We start from the raw sequence: 20171 nt of genomic DNA on the forward strand, positions 1-20171 counted from the left end.
ATCTGGGATCAGATCTGAGAGGCATCAAGTTGATGTTTGGGCTCAAGAAATCATAGAAAAGTAGAAGTCGCTGCAGGAGTGGCTAACTTCAAGATCGCTGATGGGCTCATCTTCTACAAGGGTATATCTATGTTCTAACACTCCAAACCTAAGGAAAAACATACTAGCCACTTCCATAGGGTAAGGAGGAGGACATTCCGGGTGGTTTCGCACATATGTTCGGATTAAAAACCTTTTCTTTTGGGAGGGATTAAAGGCTGGAGTAAAAAAGATGGTGACCCAATGTGTGTATGCAATCCGTAAAGTATGACCCTCGGGCACCCCCGGGACTTTTACAACCCTTCCCAATACTCGGGATGATTTGGGAGGACTTTTCCATGGATTTTGTGGAAGGCCTTCCCAAAGCCATGAATATGAAGTTAGTTTGGTGGTGGTTGGACTGCTAGCAAGTATGCCCATTTCATAAGCATCAAACATCCTTACATTGCTAAGTCCGTAGCCAAAGCCTTTGTGGAAGTTGGGTCCGACTGCATGGGATCCCAAGGACCATCATCTTTGACCGTGACCGAATCTTTCTGAGTGACTTCTGGAAAGAGATGTTTTCCCTTCAAGGCACCAAACTCAAGGCGAGCTCCTCATACACCCCAAAACTGATGGACAAACAAAGGTTGTCACTAAGCTTGGAGCAATATCTTCGATGTTTCTGCCACAATCAGCAAACACTTTGGGCAGAGTACTTAGTGTGGGCCGAATATGGTACAACATTTCCTATCATTCGGCCATCAAAACAAATCCTTATTAGCTAGTCTACGGCCGGCCTCCACAACTATGACAACCTATGAACCAGGCACGGCTAGGACTCATGAAGTGAAGCAAATTGATCGCCAGAGATGAGATGCTGGCCAACGCCAAAAGGAAACTCCACAGGGCTCAACAACGCATGAAGAGGTACTTGACAATCGACATAGAGAGGTACTTTCGAACCTGGGCAATATGTTTATTTGAAAGTCAGCCCCAAAAAGCAAAAGCCTTAGAAAAAAATTTAGTTTCAAGTTACCAAGAAAATACTATGGCCTACAAGATCTTGAAAAGAATTGGGGAAGTGGCGTACCGTTTGGAGTTTGTTGGAATTGTGTCCTAAACCAATCATTTGATAATTGTAATTGCAAATGAATCAATAATTAATAATATTATTTGTATTTATTCATCACCAGTACATCTTCTTGAACTCCTGATGTGATGAAGTCCTTAGGACTGCTTTGTGTAATGAAAATATGATTTTGTCACACCAGTCCTTAAATTGTTCATGACCAATGATGTGCTGTTAACTGGACGATAGCATCATCAAGAGTAGGTCATTGTGTACCATATTTGTTGGTTGTCTTCCTAACCAAAGAGTATAGAGATACTAGTATGGTATCAGGTGAATGTAGATACGTTTACTGAACGTGACCGATTGACCGGATACTCTGCTGTCAAGAGTTGTTCCGAGTGGATAGGGTATATGTATCCTTTAGACCTGAGATTGCAACCGGTGGCTTGCAAGCAACTCACTGTACTTTGATGCCGGACTACCTGGATTCTAATCCAGCGACGGAAGATTTGGATCCAGTCAAGTACTTGTGGTAGTCAGTTGCAGATCAAGATGGGATTGACCTCCCTTAAAAATAAGGATGAATGCCTTGTGTTTCAATTAAGTGGTACCCTAGCCAGGAAAAGTCAAATCACTCACTTGACTTATTGAATTGAAACATATTTTCGGATGGATCGTTTCGGGGTAGACAGACTCTGAACCCACCCTGGGCATTTTCTGATCAAGAGGATGAATTATACGGTAACCATTATCCAAAAGGTTCTAGAATGTTGCTTGCATCTATTCGGTCTATCCGGTCGTCGGATCCCATTGCTAGATGGTTACTTCGATTAGTACAGGAAGTGTTCTTATGCTACCGGCTTAGGTTCGAACCTGTGAGGTCACACGCTTAGAAGTTTCTGGATTAATCAAATGGCTGATTGACGATTGAGAATCGTCTAGGGGTAAAATAGTCAATATGATTGACTGATTGCCCTAAGCAATTGTTGCTTGGAGAAGTTAATTGGTGATTGGATTACTGATTAGACTCAATTTGATTGAGTAATAGAGATTGGGCTTGACCAAATTCAAATATGATTTGAAATTGGTAAAACCGTAATTGACACCAAAATTGGTTTGGTGAAAATGTCTAATTTGCCCCCAACCAAATCAGATTTGGCTTGAATCAAATTGAATTGAAATCAATTATGATCCTAGTATGACTAGAACTCCCCTTTGTGGGACCCACGTCCTGCCTAGGTGGGACCCACATACTGTATGTGGGACCTACGTCCTGCTTAGGTGGGACCCACATATCATTACTTTAGGATCTATATCATAAATTAGTTTAGGATCTATATCGTTACTCAATTCATAATTAAATATATTGCATTATTCATGTCTTATCAGAGGGCTAAGCATGAATTTCAAAAAAAAATTATGCCGAAAGAACGGGTTAAACATTTTAACCCAAAACATGCTTGATATTTTAGATATTTTAACTCTGGTACCAGTCGAAGACAGTCTTCAACTGCACATCACATGTGACGCGGGCTCAGTCCCAATGGATAGTGTGACACCTGCGCGTACCTATCAAAGCACTCATCACATGAGCCTCCGGGTGGAGAGCCACGCTTCGTCACACGATCACGCGTGAGAGTTTCCGGAAATCGGATAGTCTCCACTAATCCTTTGCTTTGACACCAAATATCACAAAGCCCTCAGATCCCGAGGATTGTGTGATTCAAATAAATATGCATAAATCACAACTTCTTGTGATTTTAAGATTGAGATCATATCTCAACCATAAAGGAGATCAGATCTTTTACCTTTAGAAGGAGGTTCCTTCAAGGATGCTTCGCAGCCGCACAAGCGTCCGGCCTCGATGACTCGTCCACGCGAAGCTCCGGAATGATCAGCTTCCCGGGGAGTGCTAGCTCGCAGGGAGGCAGAAGGTTGGCTGAAAGGGAGAAGAAGGAAGAAGATGGACCTTCATAGCTCAAGAACTCCTTGGGCTTTCACCTTCAGAGCTTCTCTCTCCTCTCACTTTCTCTGGTGCTCTTGATCTAGAGAAGAGGGGTGGCCTATTTATAGGCCAAGAGGGTGAGGTGTCCCTATGAGGTGTTCGATGAGGTGTCCTACCAGGACACATGTCACACATGCAAGGAAAATAGGTGTCCTGCTCTGCCACGTGTCACGCATGCAAAGGGATGAGGTGGCTTGGAGGGTGATGTCATAGATGACCTCATAAGGCAGATGAGGTCATGGATGACATCAGGAGTGTGAGGTGTCCAGGCCCGCCACATATCACACATGCAAGCAAGAATATGCTTAAGAGCGGGCGGGCGGGATGTGGATCCCACATACAGTATGTGGGTCCCACCTAGGCAGGACGTGGGTCCCACATAGGAAAGGGAGTCCTAATCATACTAGGATCATAATTGATTTCAATCCAATTTGACTCAAGCCAAATCTGATTTGGTTGGGGGCAAATTAGATATTTTCACCAAACCAATTTTGGTGTCAATTACGGTTTTACCAATTTCAAATTATATTTGAATTTGGTCAAGCCCAATCTCTATTACTCAATCAAATTGAGTCTAATCAGTGATCCGTTCACCAATTAACTTCTCCAAGCAACAATTGCTTAGGACAATTAGTCAATCATATTGACTATTTTACCCCTAGACGATTCTTAATCGTCAATCAGCCATTTGATCAATCCAGAAACTTCTAAGCGTGTGACCTCACAGGTTCGAACCTAAGCCGGTAGTACAAAAATACTTTCTGTACTAATCGAAGTAACCATCTAACAACGTGACCGATTGACTGGACACTCTGCTGTCAAGAGTTGTTCCGAGTGGATATGGATATATGTGTCCTTTAGACCTGAGATCACAAGATGTGACTTGCAAGCAACTCATTGTACTTAGGTGTCGGACTACCTGCATTTCTAATCCAGCGACGGAAGGTTTCTGGGTCCAGTCAAGTACTTGTGGTAGTCAGTTGCAGATCAAGATGGGATTGACCTCCTTAGAAATAAGGGTGAATGCCTTGTGTTTTCAATTAAGGTGGTGGTTGGGCCTACCCACCCTATTTGTTCCATGATCTATGGGTCTACTGGAGCTACCCACTTCGATCAATTAGCCAAGATTTTGATCTGATCTCTTTTATGGTTGAGATATGATCTCAATCTTCAAATCACAAGAAGTTGTGATTTATGCATATTTATTTGAATCACACAATCCTCGGAATCTGAGGGCTTTGTGATATTTGGTGTCAAAGCAAAGGATTAGTGGAGACTATCCGATTTTCGGAAACTCTCACGCGTGATCGTGTGACGAAGCGTGGCTCTCCACCCAGGGGCTCATGTGATGAGTGCTTTGATAGGTACGCGCAGGTGTCACCCTATCCATTGGGACTGAGCTCGCGCCACATGTGATGTGCAGTTGAAGACTGTCTTCAACTGGTATCAGAGTCAAAATGTCTAAAATATCAAGCATGTTTTGGGTTAAAATATTTAACCCGTTCTTTCCGCATAAAATTTTTGAAATTCATGCTTAGCCCTCTGCACGCACACCATCAGAGTTGCCTCCCAACTCACGGTATTTCATGTCTCCTAGCTAAAAGAAAGGATAGGAGACCCTTCATTGATTAAAAGAAAGTTACCTACTTTTGAGGAAGAAGGCCGCCTTCTCCTTCAACCGAGAGAAGCTCTTAACTACAGAATTTGGAGAGGTGGGGGGAAAAAGACCAAATTGGCAAGTCCTTAAACATTGGCAGGGCGTTCCTCAAGAAGCAACATGGGAGGATTACGATGAAATCATGAGGAGATACCCAGATTTCACCCTTAAGGACAAGGGTGCTCTCCAAGAGAAGGGGAATGTTGCTGACCCAAGACGGCCACATCGCCTAAGAACCCTGCCAAGCAAAAATCCTGAAGACTTGGCCGAGGCCAACCTCGGCCAAGACCAACCAGCGGCCAAATCCACTGCTTGGAGGTTTGCCCAAGCAATGGCCAACCTCGCCAGCAGTCGGCTCAGCCCAGGGCCTACGCGAGGTTTTGCGCCCACCACAGCCGCGCGCGCGCCCACAGCAGCGCGCGGACCCCCGCGCGCGCCCACAGCAGCGCACGGACCTCCGTGCACCCATGCAGCCTCAGGCGCGCGCAGCCAACTACGTGCACAAGCCTCAGGCGCGCATGGCCCTCCGCGCGCGCAGCAGGCGCGCGGACCCGTGCGCGCCCACCAACCCGCTGCGGCCCTCCGCGCGCGCCTCAGCCTGCGCGCAGTCCTCCACGCGCGCCAGCACAGTGCGGGGTTCTCCGCGAGCCCGATAGCCCACGCGCGGTCCTCCATGCGCCCGACACCCTGCAGCGCGCGGCCCTCCGCGCGCACAAGCAGCAGTCGGGCCGGTCAACGCCCAGACGCCAGGCCGACCCAGCGCCATGCGCACCAACGCGCACGCCGGCGCTTTGCGCCCGCACTCGCATGGCACACCCGAACCTCACCAAGGCCAGAAGCGACCGGTGCACTGCTAGGCCGCCTCCCCATGCCTCGCCAGCACCCCGGCACACACGCGCAACAGTGAGTTGCACGCATGCCAGAAGTGGGCATGGACATGGGCGGCAACGAGGGGCACCAGCCCATGCATGCGCACTTGAGCGCACGCACACAGAAGGGACAGTAAACGCAAGGCTCGGTCGAAACTGCATCCAGCCGAGCGCATTCAAGCCAATCGGGTCCAAAGCCAGCGCACGGGTCGAGCCCAGCCAATGACATATCAATCGGAGCAAGCTTTGCACATTGAACCCGGACTAGTCAGCGCATGCGCGCCCAATGGCCAAACAAGGAAAGCCACAATCGGTCGTGCTTTGGCTCGCCCAGGGACAAGTGGCACTCATACGCGCGTGACAGCAAACAAGGTAAGTCTCTGCAAGGTAGCACTCGGCCAAGGATAGCAAGCCGAGACACATGGCAGAAATTCAAGCGCAAGCGCAGGGATAAATAAGGATAACGCACATAATCAACGAAGGAGCCTGCAGGCTCTTCCATGAAGATTTGCCGAGCAATGACGTGGGCGGCCAGGATGCATCAGGCCGCAAGATGAACGAAAGACAGGGGTGCCAAGTCATCGATCCGCGGGAGAACTAGCGCAAGGATCCGCGTCCCGGCCAGCAGAAAAGCGTGTCCCGGAAGTCTATCCGGCCAACCAATGAAGATCCCAATCAGGCCAACTGCGGACAAGTGGCGACATTCGCACAGGACACGCGCTCCGGCCAACCGGGTGACGCATTCCATGCGTCCATTGATTTCAGCACATGGCCGAAGGGGGCCAAACTTAGTTAGACCCCCCTGCGGCTAAGTTAGCATGTTTTTATCCTTTGAATTCATTCCGCAAATAAGCCAAGGCACTAAGCCTATATAAAGGAGCCATTAGGGCCCTAGTCGGCATCTTTGAATCTCTTGTTTAGTTGAATTGTCATTTTGTCAAGGGTTTTCCCTTAGGTCCCCTAAGTGGGAATTTCAGCCGCAAGGCTTGGGCTAGGGTGGGATAGATCAACTCCCCTTAGATTGTTTTAGGCATCGCAAGATCCCTTCTTGATCTTGCCAAGAGTCCTTGTGATTCGTTGCTTTATGGAATGGAATCAACTTTCTTTCAATTTCAGCCCCATCTCTTTGACTCTTTTTCCACCGTCGGCCCCAATATTGGACTAGCATATGGCGTGGTTCCAAAGGCAGCAAGAAGAAGTTACCCACTTCAAGCCGGTCCCAACAACACAATATCCTCTGAACCTTGGCGTGGGATTTGGGACCGCAAAGCCCCGCAGGCCAACACTATGCCAGGCTCAGGTTGGGACTAGGGCCCTTCATACCTTGCCCAAGCCCAGCTTGGACCCGATGCAGCAGAGGATGTGCAAGTCTAGTACAACCACAGGATTGTGTTCCAACTATGTCTAAGGCAGAGCTATGTGAAACAAATATTAACCAAGAAAGCTTGGATGATAGAAGGAACTATCATGAAGTCCACAGGACATAACTCCATATATTAGGATGACTGTGTTGAAGAAAGCAAACTAAGTGCCATTTTTCAGCATACAATTCCTAGAGGTTAGCAAAAAGAAAAGAGGAAAAAATATATGAACATCCAAACAAAAAGGACTAGTCTGGAAATACAAAAATATAGCACGCTAGTACTGCTTGCAGTTATGGAGCATCATCACATTCCTCTCCTAAGTCTCTTCTTAACTCTTTCTGCTTTTTGTTAACATTTTTCTTGTCACATTACCAGGCTAACATACATAACATATAAGCAAATTATGCATTGTACGGTTGGAAGGAAATATCTCACAACAAGTAGCAAACCCTTAATGCTAGAGCTTCAAGAGTTGTACGTTATTTCTGACCCTACATTTGATGAGAAAAGGCTCGAAAAACAATGCCAACAAGTATGATGATTGATAGGTAAATGTCAGAAGAGAAGATTTTTCTCTTTTGTTTATTTCCATATAAAAGTTTTTGAGGCAGTTGCATTATGGAAATATTGATCATGGTGCATAAGTTTTCGTTATTTATCTGAAAGTAGCTTTTCACAAAATCAGGTAAGCATATACCAAGATACCAGTATCGCGAGATGTATCATCTCCTAATTTGCCACGAATTGAGGATGCTATTCACCCTTAGAATAACCAAAGAAATTTCAACATTTTGGTATGCACACAGCATATATTACTGATGAAGTGCCAAACAATCCATCAGCACAGGCCTCTAAGATTGTCACAGCTTCCATGCTTTCTTATGGGTCTCTTTTTTAAAATCTGCAAAAAGTCAAGCCTTTTAAAAAATCTTCTAAGACTTTTGTTTAGTCCATCTACTTCTCATAGTGATTCTTATCTGATTAATTTTTTGAACCATATGCAGATGAATCACATCATAAAGCCCCTTCAGGTAAACTAGTTAAGAAAATTAGAACCTTGCTTGTAAGAACCTACTTTGACTGTCATACCAACTTCACAAATTGGTTCCTCTTTCAAAATTTGAAGGAAAAAATGATAAAGATACAACTTGGGTTGACTTTTAACCTAGCCAAGCCATAGTTACCACAATTTAAATGAATGTAATACGATGGGAAGGGTATAGATGCAAATATCAAACTTGGAAGGGGCATATATGACTTTCTACTTTTTGAAGGGTAAATATGCAAATAAGAGAATTTGAGGGATAGAAATGCCAAACTTCTATAAACAAGATAGATGCCAATGCAACTTCTTCAATGGCTTGAAATAGTGCACTACCTACCAAAGATTTCTTTAACAGACCAAAATATAAACAAATGAATCAATTAAAAGAAATGCTAAAAGAAAAGTCATGCATACATGCACAACAAAAAGAAAGAAAATAAGGAACTTTAGAGGCTTAATTGAGTGGTAGGTCAATTATTCACCTGCTTGTTTGCATATACGAGGACAACTGCACCTTTTAGCTCTTCCTCCTGGCAGAGAAAAGGAAGCAAGTAAATTTTTAAGCCCATTTTGGTAGCTGGAAGAACAGAATTTGTAATTTTTTCAATCCCCTTCTCTAAAGGTGTGCATTACCACATTTTTGGCATATATGGTCTGTGAGAAAACTGTTAAAGCCACTATTGAATCTTGATCCATGTCAACCTAACTTAGAATATCAAAAGACTTGGCTGCTAAACTAACAATTGAATGGAAACCAAAAAAAACAACAACAACAACAGCAACAATAATTGAATGAAAAGGGATTAAATGAGTCTTAGATGTTATGCTTAAAAACAAGGAGGGAAAAATAGGGAAATATAAATACCACAGAAATATTTCAAACCTATTAAATTGGGTGTATCTTCTTACTTTATCTTTTTTGTGGGGAATCGTTTTTACTTATCTAATTGTCAAATGGCCACCATGATAAATTTTCTGTGCATCAAGATTGGTATGGTTGTAATAACATGAAGACAAAGTTATGGACATAAACATAAGAAGATACAGAGATCTTTGCCATTGCAAGTCACCAGAAAATAACATTAACATAACAATACATGCAATATTGCACATGTACAATAAACAGGCATGCTCTCCTTGCAAAATCTCTTTGATCTTACCTTCTCACCACCAGTAAACTATCAGAGCCTTATGCTGTCTTAACCATACGAGAAGTACAAGATGTAGCCCAATATAATTAATAAAGTAAAAGGAGGTGATGCATAGGAAAAAATTGTAAATAAACTGTGATTATGGGTTAAGAACCACCTGACTTTGTGTAAAATAATTGATATCTCAATAACACTGAAGTAAAATTAGCATGGTAAGCCAATGGTATTAACAGGTCTTGGCAGCATCTTTAGCCCATTGAAATTTAAGATACTAACACTGCTGTAACACCAATTAATATTTTCTGATGGATGCCCCTGTGTCGCATTTAAATTACCTTTGCCCAATTTAGCATCGTTCTTTACCATTGTCTACTGACAATTCCAATATTGGTGTCTAAAAGCAAGACCATGTCTCCATTTGGGCTCAAGGAAACTAAATGGTGTGAGAACTTTTGTTGCCTCTCATATTATAATGCATACAACTTACAAAGCGAGCCAAAAATGTTAGGGTCCTCCCATTTGTGTAGCAAGACATCCATGGCATGGATCATAATATGCAATTCACGGTTGTCAAATAGCCTAGGCAACCTCAGGCATATATTTATCTTATCGACCAGGTGGTCATAAGCAAGGTTTGCCATCTCGATATCGAAACCCCATACTGGTGCCACAACTAGCACAGTGTCGGTACAGTACATGGTGTTTTTGGCTTATCGAGTATCGATACGCCTTCCGTACCATGTACCGCTATGCCTCGTCCCACCTGATTCATGCCGGTACAGGCGTAACCATGGTCATGAGTACTAGTTCAAGTCCAAATACAAGTCACTAAACATTTCATGATAATACATTCTCATAATTTCATATTACTTCAATAAAATAACATTTTAGCATGCTTCAATGAATGTAAAAAGTTAAAAAGATCAAGATAATTTATTTGTAAAATTTAAACTGAACTTAATAGTAAAATATAAGTAAAGATATCATTATTTTCTTTGGTTCAAGTAGTAGAGATTGCTGGGCTTCCTCATTTGTTCATCATATTGGAGGCTGGAACTCAAGTCAAAGCTTTTGATTAAAGGCCTTTTCTGGTCGCTCATTCACATATAAGGTTTTTTCTTTTAACAATCTGATTTTTCTTTGATATCAAGTTTGATGTACCTTAGTCCTTTATTAGCATCCTATGTCATTTATAAAGACATTACAAGAAATAATTTTTGTAGATATAATTTAAAAAAACATACAAGAAAATGTTATGAAAGAATAATCAAAGCAGACGAAGACACAAATAAGTACTCATGAAATATTGCTGCAAGAATATATAATCCAACAAATGAAGAAATAATCTATAGTATGCTGCACCTCTAGGATAGCATGAAATTCATCCTTAGCTGTCACCAGTCTATCAGTGTCACTTGAATCAACAACATATATAATGGCTCGAGTGTTTGGAAAGTAGCATCTCCAATAGGGCCTGTATTATGTTCGAGTGCGTGCACGAACACCACACATGCACATGCACACACATAAAAAAGGAAAGAATAAAGGGAGTTATTTATGGGCTCTTCCAATGGTTCATTTTGCAAGCATACAAGTCTATGCTTATTAAAATTACACAAATATAAACAATATTAGACAAAAATTTTCTTCACAAATAACTCGACCTTTATAAGTATATTGCAATTCTTACCACTCACATGCAAATATTTCACCAGCTTCCCTTCCTATCTGACTGTTTAACAAGCACCCCTCTCCTCACCCAGGTTGCAACTAGCCTATGATGTAAAAAATGCAAATCATCTTGAACGAAATTTTCACTTGTCACCTAGTGGTGACACATAGAGTTATTCGATCATACTTACTATTAAGCTCCCAAAAGTACAATTTTTTTAACCTTTATCATCATCTCTTTTACTCTTCATCTTAAACTAATAGCCTTCCAAACCTTTCAACATCTTTACTCATGCAAACAGAGCTGCTTCGAAGTATTCCACACATATAACACATCAAATTAGATTTACAGATTCATGTCCACTTTATCCAATTAGTAAAAGGTATATGTAAAGCCAAAAGGCTGTCCTATCCTATAACTCGATTTTTGGTAAAGGCTCCTATATAAGTACCCTCAACACAGTCAATTCAGATATTCGATATAGTTTTGTTTCTCATTGCTCATCCAATTCGAATTAGTATATCATAAGCATTTTCTATATCAATACAAAAAACAGAGAAGTCTGCTTTTTAACTAGAGATGTTGAATTAGCAAACTGAAGCCATTAACAAAATCCACTGGAGGATGGACTAATTCAACTCAAAGGATTGAATAGCTGTAAATAAGGAGTTGGAACTACCAGCTTTATCTTCCATAACAACAATCACAAACTATTGATCTTCTATCAAATCCTCAATATCAACAAAGGACCAAATATTAATAATGTCCCATTCATTTGAATCACATCCTTTTGCTCACTGGTACAACATCGATGTTCATCCATAACAGCTTACAAGTGTTCTGTGGGCTACATTTTCAACAACACATTTTGTGCTTTAAAAGGTGGTCACAGTATGTGGGCAGATAGGACTGTCGCTCAGTTAAAAAGCAGATGGCTCGGGCAGATCATAAGGAATTGGATAAAAGTTAAAAGTAAATTCCATAGATATACTCTAAAAGAAGATAAGTATCAGAAGATGTACAGGGAAAATAATAAAACATGGTAAAAGAATCATTTATACATTTATTCAAGGACTATTCTAGAGAGATGTGACATGTTAACTAGTAAAATAACAGATATTCCCTAAAGATAATGCAACAATATTAATTTTTCAAAAGAATGATGAACTATTCAAGAGAGCTAATCAACCAAGCAATTTCATAAGATGACAAAATAGTTGATGCAAAGTTTCAGATAAAAGAATAACAAAAAGATAGTGATACTTAAAATAAGGATGTTCGGGTACAAATGATTTCATCCAACACCAAAAAATACATATATTATTCCTACTGTGTTTATCCAAATCTGCCCCCTAGACTACCAAGGCCTGGGCATACCACTTAGGTACCTACATGGTGGTCAGCCCACATATACAAGCCACTTAAAGGTTTGAGAGGTGGGCTCTGAGCAGGGCACCATGAGCACCAGCAAGGTGGTAATTTTTATGTGAATTACATGTTAGGGATCTTCTACCAACTCCAACCATCATAGTCTGGATAACACCCTGCCTAACCTCCATTATAACAAGTCCTTTCATCAACAAAAATATTGAACCCGTGATACCTGGACACTCGCATCTGGATCCAAAAACCCATGTCAGGATACATATTCGAGTTAAAATATATATTAAACACTTGAATACCCCATGAAGTTCAATAATCGTCACTTTTAAAGATTGGTGAAGAGTTGAACTCTTCAAATAATTGAGTTTGACCTCTATTTTCATGTTAAAAGTGAGTATTTTTTTTTCTTTTTAGTGATTGACCAAGGATGTAGATATTGAAATAACTTTGGAAAATATCATTTTTCTTATATTCTTAAGTCAATTGGGAAGGTCAAAAGAGAAACATGGTATATTGAAAGATCTTAATAAACAAAATCTTCTTAACAATTATTTTTATATTTAAATAAAAAATTAAAGGTATAAATATATTTAATTTAGTTAAATTATAATTTATCCTACGTATCCATGTATCTCTTTTTCTTTTTCTTCATGTCACACTTGGATACATGTCCAAATCCAATTATTGTATCCATGTCCATGCAACACTTCACACCGCATGCACACAAGAGATTTTTGAGCAAACGACAACACTATCATCACACACCCAAAATGAAAATTAAGCCAACATAATATAATGCTTCAATATGATGATGTCCATCAAACCATAAATAGGCCTAACATTGTTTTTGGATATTGATAACAGCATCACCCATGATGCTATGAATGAAGAAGGAACTTTCTCCAAATTTGATTCCTTATGAGGAGCACCATATATGTATTTCATATTTATATTTTTATAAGGATCTCCACTATGGCTGCATTTGGTTCGGGAATAAGAAAAATAGATATAGTAAAAGTTATGCCTATTGGAGTAGTTATGCCTCGACTTATGCCAATTTTTGATTGGTTACACTTTGAATGGTAAAAGTACCTTTTTGGAATAACTTTTGAACGATGACTTTTTTGCACATGAAAAAAGTAAAAAACTAGGCATAAAGGTGCTTTATGCTTTATGCCGAGAAACAGCTTATGACAACCCCCCTGGAATAGTATGCCTGTCATAAGCAAGTTTGACCATCATAACTATTCCTTGATTATGCCTCATTCCCAATGTTGTCTGGCAGGCATAAAGCACATCCCAGGCCTGTGCCTACTTTATGCCTGAACCAAACACAGCCTATGAGAAAAATCTCATTAAAGGAGACTGCAAATCTGTCATGCATCTTGTTCTCACCAAGCACTCATAGTTTCAGTGTCACATATTCCATTGTGCCTTTTAGGATTCGACATCAAAATGTTCCATACAGACCATGTTGTTTGTTGATGTTTAATATCTTTTAATTAACATCGACCTAGCAAGTTAAATAATTCTTCAGTTTACAAACTCCTATAGTTGTTGACTCAAAAAGCATAAAGAATAGCCTTTGGTATTGCCTTAGGTAACAATCTTACTGAGAATTTCATTTTGATGTCTGAACAAGCACCTGTCTATTCTTTTATGAATAGAAGTGGCGACAATTCCATTAATGGATCCATTCCTTACATACCGAACTTTCTTAAGGCTACAACGGAAATGGCATAAGTAAACTATGTTAAGCACAACTATGGGAATTCTTGCAATATAAAACCTCAAAAGTGTCGTGACATGATTTGAATTTAGATGGAGCAAAACTTATGGGCACTTTTATTATTTACTGCATGCCTAAGTTGCTTCTCCACATACACACAAACTAAAGTGAAGACTGGAACAAAAACACAGTTGCATCACTTAACTACTGAAGTGTTTCTGGTCAAGCTTGTACATGACTCAGAACTATCTAAATTCTAAACACTTGAAATACAATCCCAGACAAACATCAAACCTTTTCATGAAAAGAATTGTCATCAGGTAGGAACTTATAACCAAACAACCAAAGATTTGGTGAAGAAAAAAAAAAGCACACGTACACACCCCAACTCATAACCAGAGCTTCTACGAATGCCAAACACAGGAGAAATGTTGATTTAGCTAATAAATCAAACACCATCAAATGTTTACATAAGCAATTTCTTCCCCATAGTTGATAAGAAGTATAGCCACACTATATAGATTTCCAAGATTATGTTATTTTCCTTGAGCCGATCTTTTCTAAACTATCAAAGCAATCTCACTAATATGTGAATCTGCAGGCTTTTATTAGTTGACAAATAACTCACAGGATACTCATAATGACAATGAATTTGGGAAATCAGCCATGAAATTTTCTCATGTTTTCTTCAGCTCTGAACAATGACTAGATTAATTTTAACAGCCCCAGATTCCTTCTGTAACAGTCTAATAGGATAAGAAGTTTTTGCCATTTTTTCTCAGGCATGTCAAAAATCTTTCCATTCTAACAACTAAGCATCCAGTGCTGTCAGATTATTTCCACATACAAATTATTGGTAGGGTTGTAGATGATTTCTTATTGAAACTTAGCGAAAACATGTTTCTATCTCTATAGAGGGATGCTCCCAAGTTTAAATATTTTCTCATATCTACAAACTGACATGTAGCACCACCAATGCCAGTCCCAAGGCCCAAGTGAAAAAAGCAGAGGGTTGATATTAGGCTGCAACCAATCATGAAAAGCATGTTGAATGATGAAATGTATCTAATCCGCTTTGTGAATGTTAGGGTGGAGACAATGAAAAGCTTGATATAAGCTAGGAAATGACCCTAAATAGGAATGCTTGGCAAATGAGGATCACAAAGACAACCCAAAATAGTTGGGATAAGACTTCACCGTGATGGTTATTACCAATTAGTAATAACTAACTTGTCATGCATGAAATTTATTGGACTTTTTATGATCTCATAATGATGGACCCCTTAAAAAACTAGTCGGCAAACACACAAGGATGGCCAATAAGGAGTAAAAACGTAGCATGTTAATAGAAAGAAAAAGAATAGACATGATATAACATCATTATTTGAAGACTTGTGTAAGCTGGATAATGAAATACCTGATACTTGTCTGCCCACCTGTTTCAGTAAACCATACAGTTCACATCAAAATAGCATTTAGTAAAGCAACAACTAAAGTAAATGAAACATCACAAGCAACAAAGAGACTCAAAAACAACAAGTCAAAAGTTCAATAGTATAATCCTCTTCGTGAGAATGAAACCCTAATAAATTATAACAGTTTCAAGCTAGATGCATGGCTGTAAAACCACAGCTGAAAATGTAGAATTTATTGTATCTAATCAATAATACACAACACTTATCGCAATCCTGGTACAGCATAGGCTCTCTAAAGTAGATCTAGTATCGTACATAATTGCACACTATATCTACACCCAAAAATCTCCAGCACAGACGATACATAGGCTAACAGTATGATTTTTACATAGACAGGACCAGACAATATAGATGTTGACTTATAATATAAATGACCATATAGTTATAAATATATATAGTTATATATAATATAAATGACCATGATTAGTTATATATATATATATATATATATATGGATTTTTCAACATATAGGCTAACAGATATGACCTTTTGCATAGACAGGACCAGTATAGACACGATATGTTAACATAAATGTCTCTAATTGGTTGTAGATATACATATAAATTTCTGGATTATTCAATGTCATGGAGATATAGGTGGAATTCATTAAGATTCAAACTATAGTTTCTAAATAGCAAGGCTTCCTCAATAAGAAATTCAATGATCTGATCTTATTCCTTTTAAATCATTTCAGAACTGATAATATGAAATTTTGGATGTTCAGCTAAAGCTACTAATCGTGAAATTTCTTTTTGAAATCTATATAATTATTTCCTCAGAATAATGATGTTTGATAGCAAAAATTCAATAGTGTCTCTGCAGCTTTACTTATTGCTTTGCACTGATCAATCGTTTGCATAAGTCCAAAACATATGATGCCTTTAGTAAGAAGATATTTTAAAAGATGCATGGTGTGAGTTATTACGGCCCACTTCCTCGTAAATGTGGTTTGTTGTCCCATTTGCCATGCATCCAAAATTTATCCTCATAATATGTTGTATAAAGCCACCAAAATAACATTCACATTCTCCAACTCAACATAAATAACTTTAGATATCGATGATGGAACATTTTACTTGTAATTTTTATTATTAGTTTTGAACATCATGGAGTCATGTCTACAATGGCACCTTCGTTTATCTGACATGATAACCTTGTTGGCTAGTTCTATGACACTGTTAACCAACTACACAATTGAGATTTGAGGGCCCTCTACTCTAACCTTTGTAAGTGAACTTAGTATCTTCGATCAAACATCCAAAATTTCAGAATCCTGATAGCTTGGCTATGCGCATTAAGAAAACAAAGAAAAAAAAAACAAAAACACAATAAAATAGATAAAAGCATCAGCATTGCCATAGCATGACTAAGCTCGAGAGAACCAAAACAAAACTGTTTATACTTTAATTTTACCACATTCATTATATATAAAGACTCGTCAATAACAAATCAGCATTACAAAAATCATGATTGAACTTAAAACCATGTAAATCAGTGCCAGATTCTTCATAAAATAGCCGGACAGTTTAACCGCCGACAGATCATTAATAAAATGGGCAAAAACTAAAACAAGTAAAAAAGGGAAATCGACGTACCCTAGATCCCAAACTTGGAGCTTAATATTATTGTATTGCACCGTCTCCACATTGAATCCGATCGCTAAATGAGACCAAAAGGAAAAGAAAATCGAGCGATCAGCAAAGCAGAAATTTCAAGAATCAAGGGGAGGGAGGGAGGGAGAAGACGCACTTGGGATCGTGGAAACTACTTCCCCATCTGCAGCCGATCTAAAATAAAGAAAACGAATAGATATAATCCCAGATATCCAAACGACTAAGAACGAATTCAAGCAAGCAAAAGAGAACAAGAAGATACAAAGGATGGTGGTTTTTTTCCGCGCATTGTCAAGGCCAAGAACGAGGATCCGAGCCTCCCGGTTGCCGAATAGGGAAGAGAAGCATCCGGGTTGAAAGAGGAATGCCCATGGCGGCTGCGGATCGATGGATCCGAAGGCTCGGATTCCCCTAGAGCCAATCCAGATCGGGGGCGCAGAACCCTATTTCCCTGAGATCAAGAACGGTTGGACAGAGATCTACGAGTATAATAAGATCTGCTTGCTTTCCTGACTCGCAGTTTTCTCTTCTTTCGAGCCGGTGGCTGGAGACCGGAGTCGGGGACTGGTATTTCCAAGGGAAAGGGAACAGGGAAAGAGAGATTCCGTTGGCGATTAATGGGAGCCACCGAGATTAGGCGGCTAGCTGGCGAATAAACATAAAAAACCCCTCAAGGGCTTCTTATATTACCATATTTTCTCTAACATTTATCTAAAAAAAATCAAAAATCAAAACAGAATAAAATTCCACCTACTAATGAAATCTATCAATTCTCTAGCCTATATGTGTGTGTATATATGAACCTACTCTCTGTTATGGTAGGTTATCAATCTACCCATTTTTTCATAGACAAAAAATACTCTTAGTTTTTATAACTCTTAAGGGTATTTTATGTCTTTTTACAATCCCACATTAACTCACCCTCTTAACCCCCAATTAATACTCTCTCCCTCTCTCTCTCTCTCTCTTCGGTATACACATATATGTACAGGTATACATATATGTACATGTATACATATATCTATATGTATACATTTATCTATACATATACATATATGTATATGTATATCTATATGTATACATATATGTATATGGATATGTATGTATGTATACATACATACATATATATATATATATATATTATATATATATATATATATATATATATATATATATATATATATATATATATATATAATATATATATATATATATATATATATATATATATATATATATAATATATATATATATATATATATATATATATATATGTATGTATGTATACAAATATGTATATATATATATATATGTATACAAATATGTATATGTATATATATATGGATACATATATATGTATACATATATATATATGCATGCATATACATATATGCAAACATGTACATATATGTATATGTGTATATGTGTGGGTGTGTGTGTGTGTATGTATATGTATATGTGTGTATGTATATGTATATATATATATATATATTATATATATATATATATATATATATATATATATATATATAATATATATATATATATATATATATATATATATATATATATATATACAAATATGTATATATATATATATATATTATATATATATATGTATACAAATATGTATATATATATGTATACAAATATGTATATGTATATATATATGTATACATATATATGTATACATATATATATGCATGCATATACATATATGCATACATGTACATATATGTATATGTGTATATGTGTGGGTGTGTGTGTGTATGTGTGTGTATTTGTATGTATATATATATATTTACTTGTATATATATATATATGTATGTATTTGTATGTATTTGTGTGTATTTGTATGTATGTGTGTTTGTATGTATGTTTATATATATAATATATATATGAGAGAGAGAGAGAGAGGGAGAGAGTATTAATTGGAGGGTTGAGAGGGTGAGTTAATGTGGGATTGTAAAAAGACATAAATACCCTTAGCAGTCATAAAAAGTAAGGGTATTTTTTGTCCAATGAAAAATGGGTAGATTGATAATCTACCATAACAGAGAGTAGGTTATCAATCCCCATATATATATATACATATATAATATACATACATATATATATATAATATACATATATACATATATACATATACAGATATACATATATACATATTGTTGCTGGTGGTCCAAACCGAGAACGATTGGCACAGCGGTGTGAACGGGGTTCCCTTTGAGTTGCTTTGGTTGCGCTCCGCCCTCCGCCGTGAAACCTGCAAGCAAGCCTCGCACCACCACCGGGGTAGTGGGGGCCCTCCGACGATCAAGTCAGAGGAGATCGAAGGAGAAGGAGAAGGAGAAGGTAGCAGGTGAGATGATACTCTGGAAGATATATCTTACCCTCCCTCTTCCCCCAGCCCATATATATCAGGCTGGGGGGTTTATCCGGGGATTCGTCATCGTGTGGCACGATGGGGCTGCCACTGACATGGCCGTTACAGGGCGTCGTGGGGCAGCGCTGGGTACGGCCATGGCAGGGCATAGTGGAGCTCCGCTTTGTACGGCTGTTACAGGGGATCGTGGGGCAGCGCCGGATACGGCCGTTGCAGGGAGCAGTGGAGCAGGGGGCCGCGGCGTGCCTCAGAGGAACAGTCTGTTGTTGTCGAGAGATTGCCGACTCGGGGTCGGATTGCTGGATCAAGGGGCAGCCGACTCGGAGTCGGGCTGCGGAGCCGAAGATATCCGATCCGAGGTCGGATTGCTGAATCAAGGGGCAGCCGACTCGGGGTCGGGCTGCGGAGCCGAAGATATCCGACCCGAGGTCGGATTGCTGGATCAAAGGGGCAGCCGACTCGGGGTCGGGCTGCGGAGCCGAAGATATCCGACCCGAGGTCGGATTGCTGGATCAAAGGGGCAGCCGACTCGGGGTCGGGCTGCGGAGCCGAAGATATCCGACCCGAGGTCGGATTGCTGGATCAAAGGGGCAGCCGACTCGGGGTCGGGCTGCGGAGCCGAAGATATCCGACCCGAGGTCGGATTGCTGGATCAAGGGGCTGCCGTAGTCTTCCTGGGCGCGCGTGCCGGTCACGTGGGGCATGGTGGCTAAGTTCCCCGTAACAGTA

At 39.6% G+C, this 20171-nt stretch overlaps 1 protein-coding gene across 1 annotated transcript; it reads right to left on the reverse strand.

The window, feature by feature from the left end:
* Positions 1–1525: 1525 nt before the first annotated feature.
* On the reverse strand, positions 1526–17467 carry LOC120109607 (ADP-ribosylation factor 1-like; the record flags this gene model as incomplete). The annotated part of the gene is made up of 7 exons (XM_039123381.1): positions 1526–1582; positions 8516–8563; positions 10547–10658; positions 15386–15406; positions 17042–17102; positions 17193–17219; positions 17319–17467. Coding segments are annotated over 7 exons (475 nt in total), but the record flags the coding sequence as incomplete, so codon positions are not given.
* Positions 17468–20171: the final 2704 nt, after the last annotated feature.

Source organism: Phoenix dactylifera, unplaced genomic scaffold, assembly GCF_009389715.1.
Source record: "Phoenix dactylifera cultivar Barhee BC4 unplaced genomic scaffold, palm_55x_up_171113_PBpolish2nd_filt_p 002488F, whole genome shotgun sequence".
NCBI classification, from domain to species: Eukaryota; Viridiplantae; Streptophyta; class Magnoliopsida; order Arecales; family Arecaceae; genus Phoenix; species Phoenix dactylifera.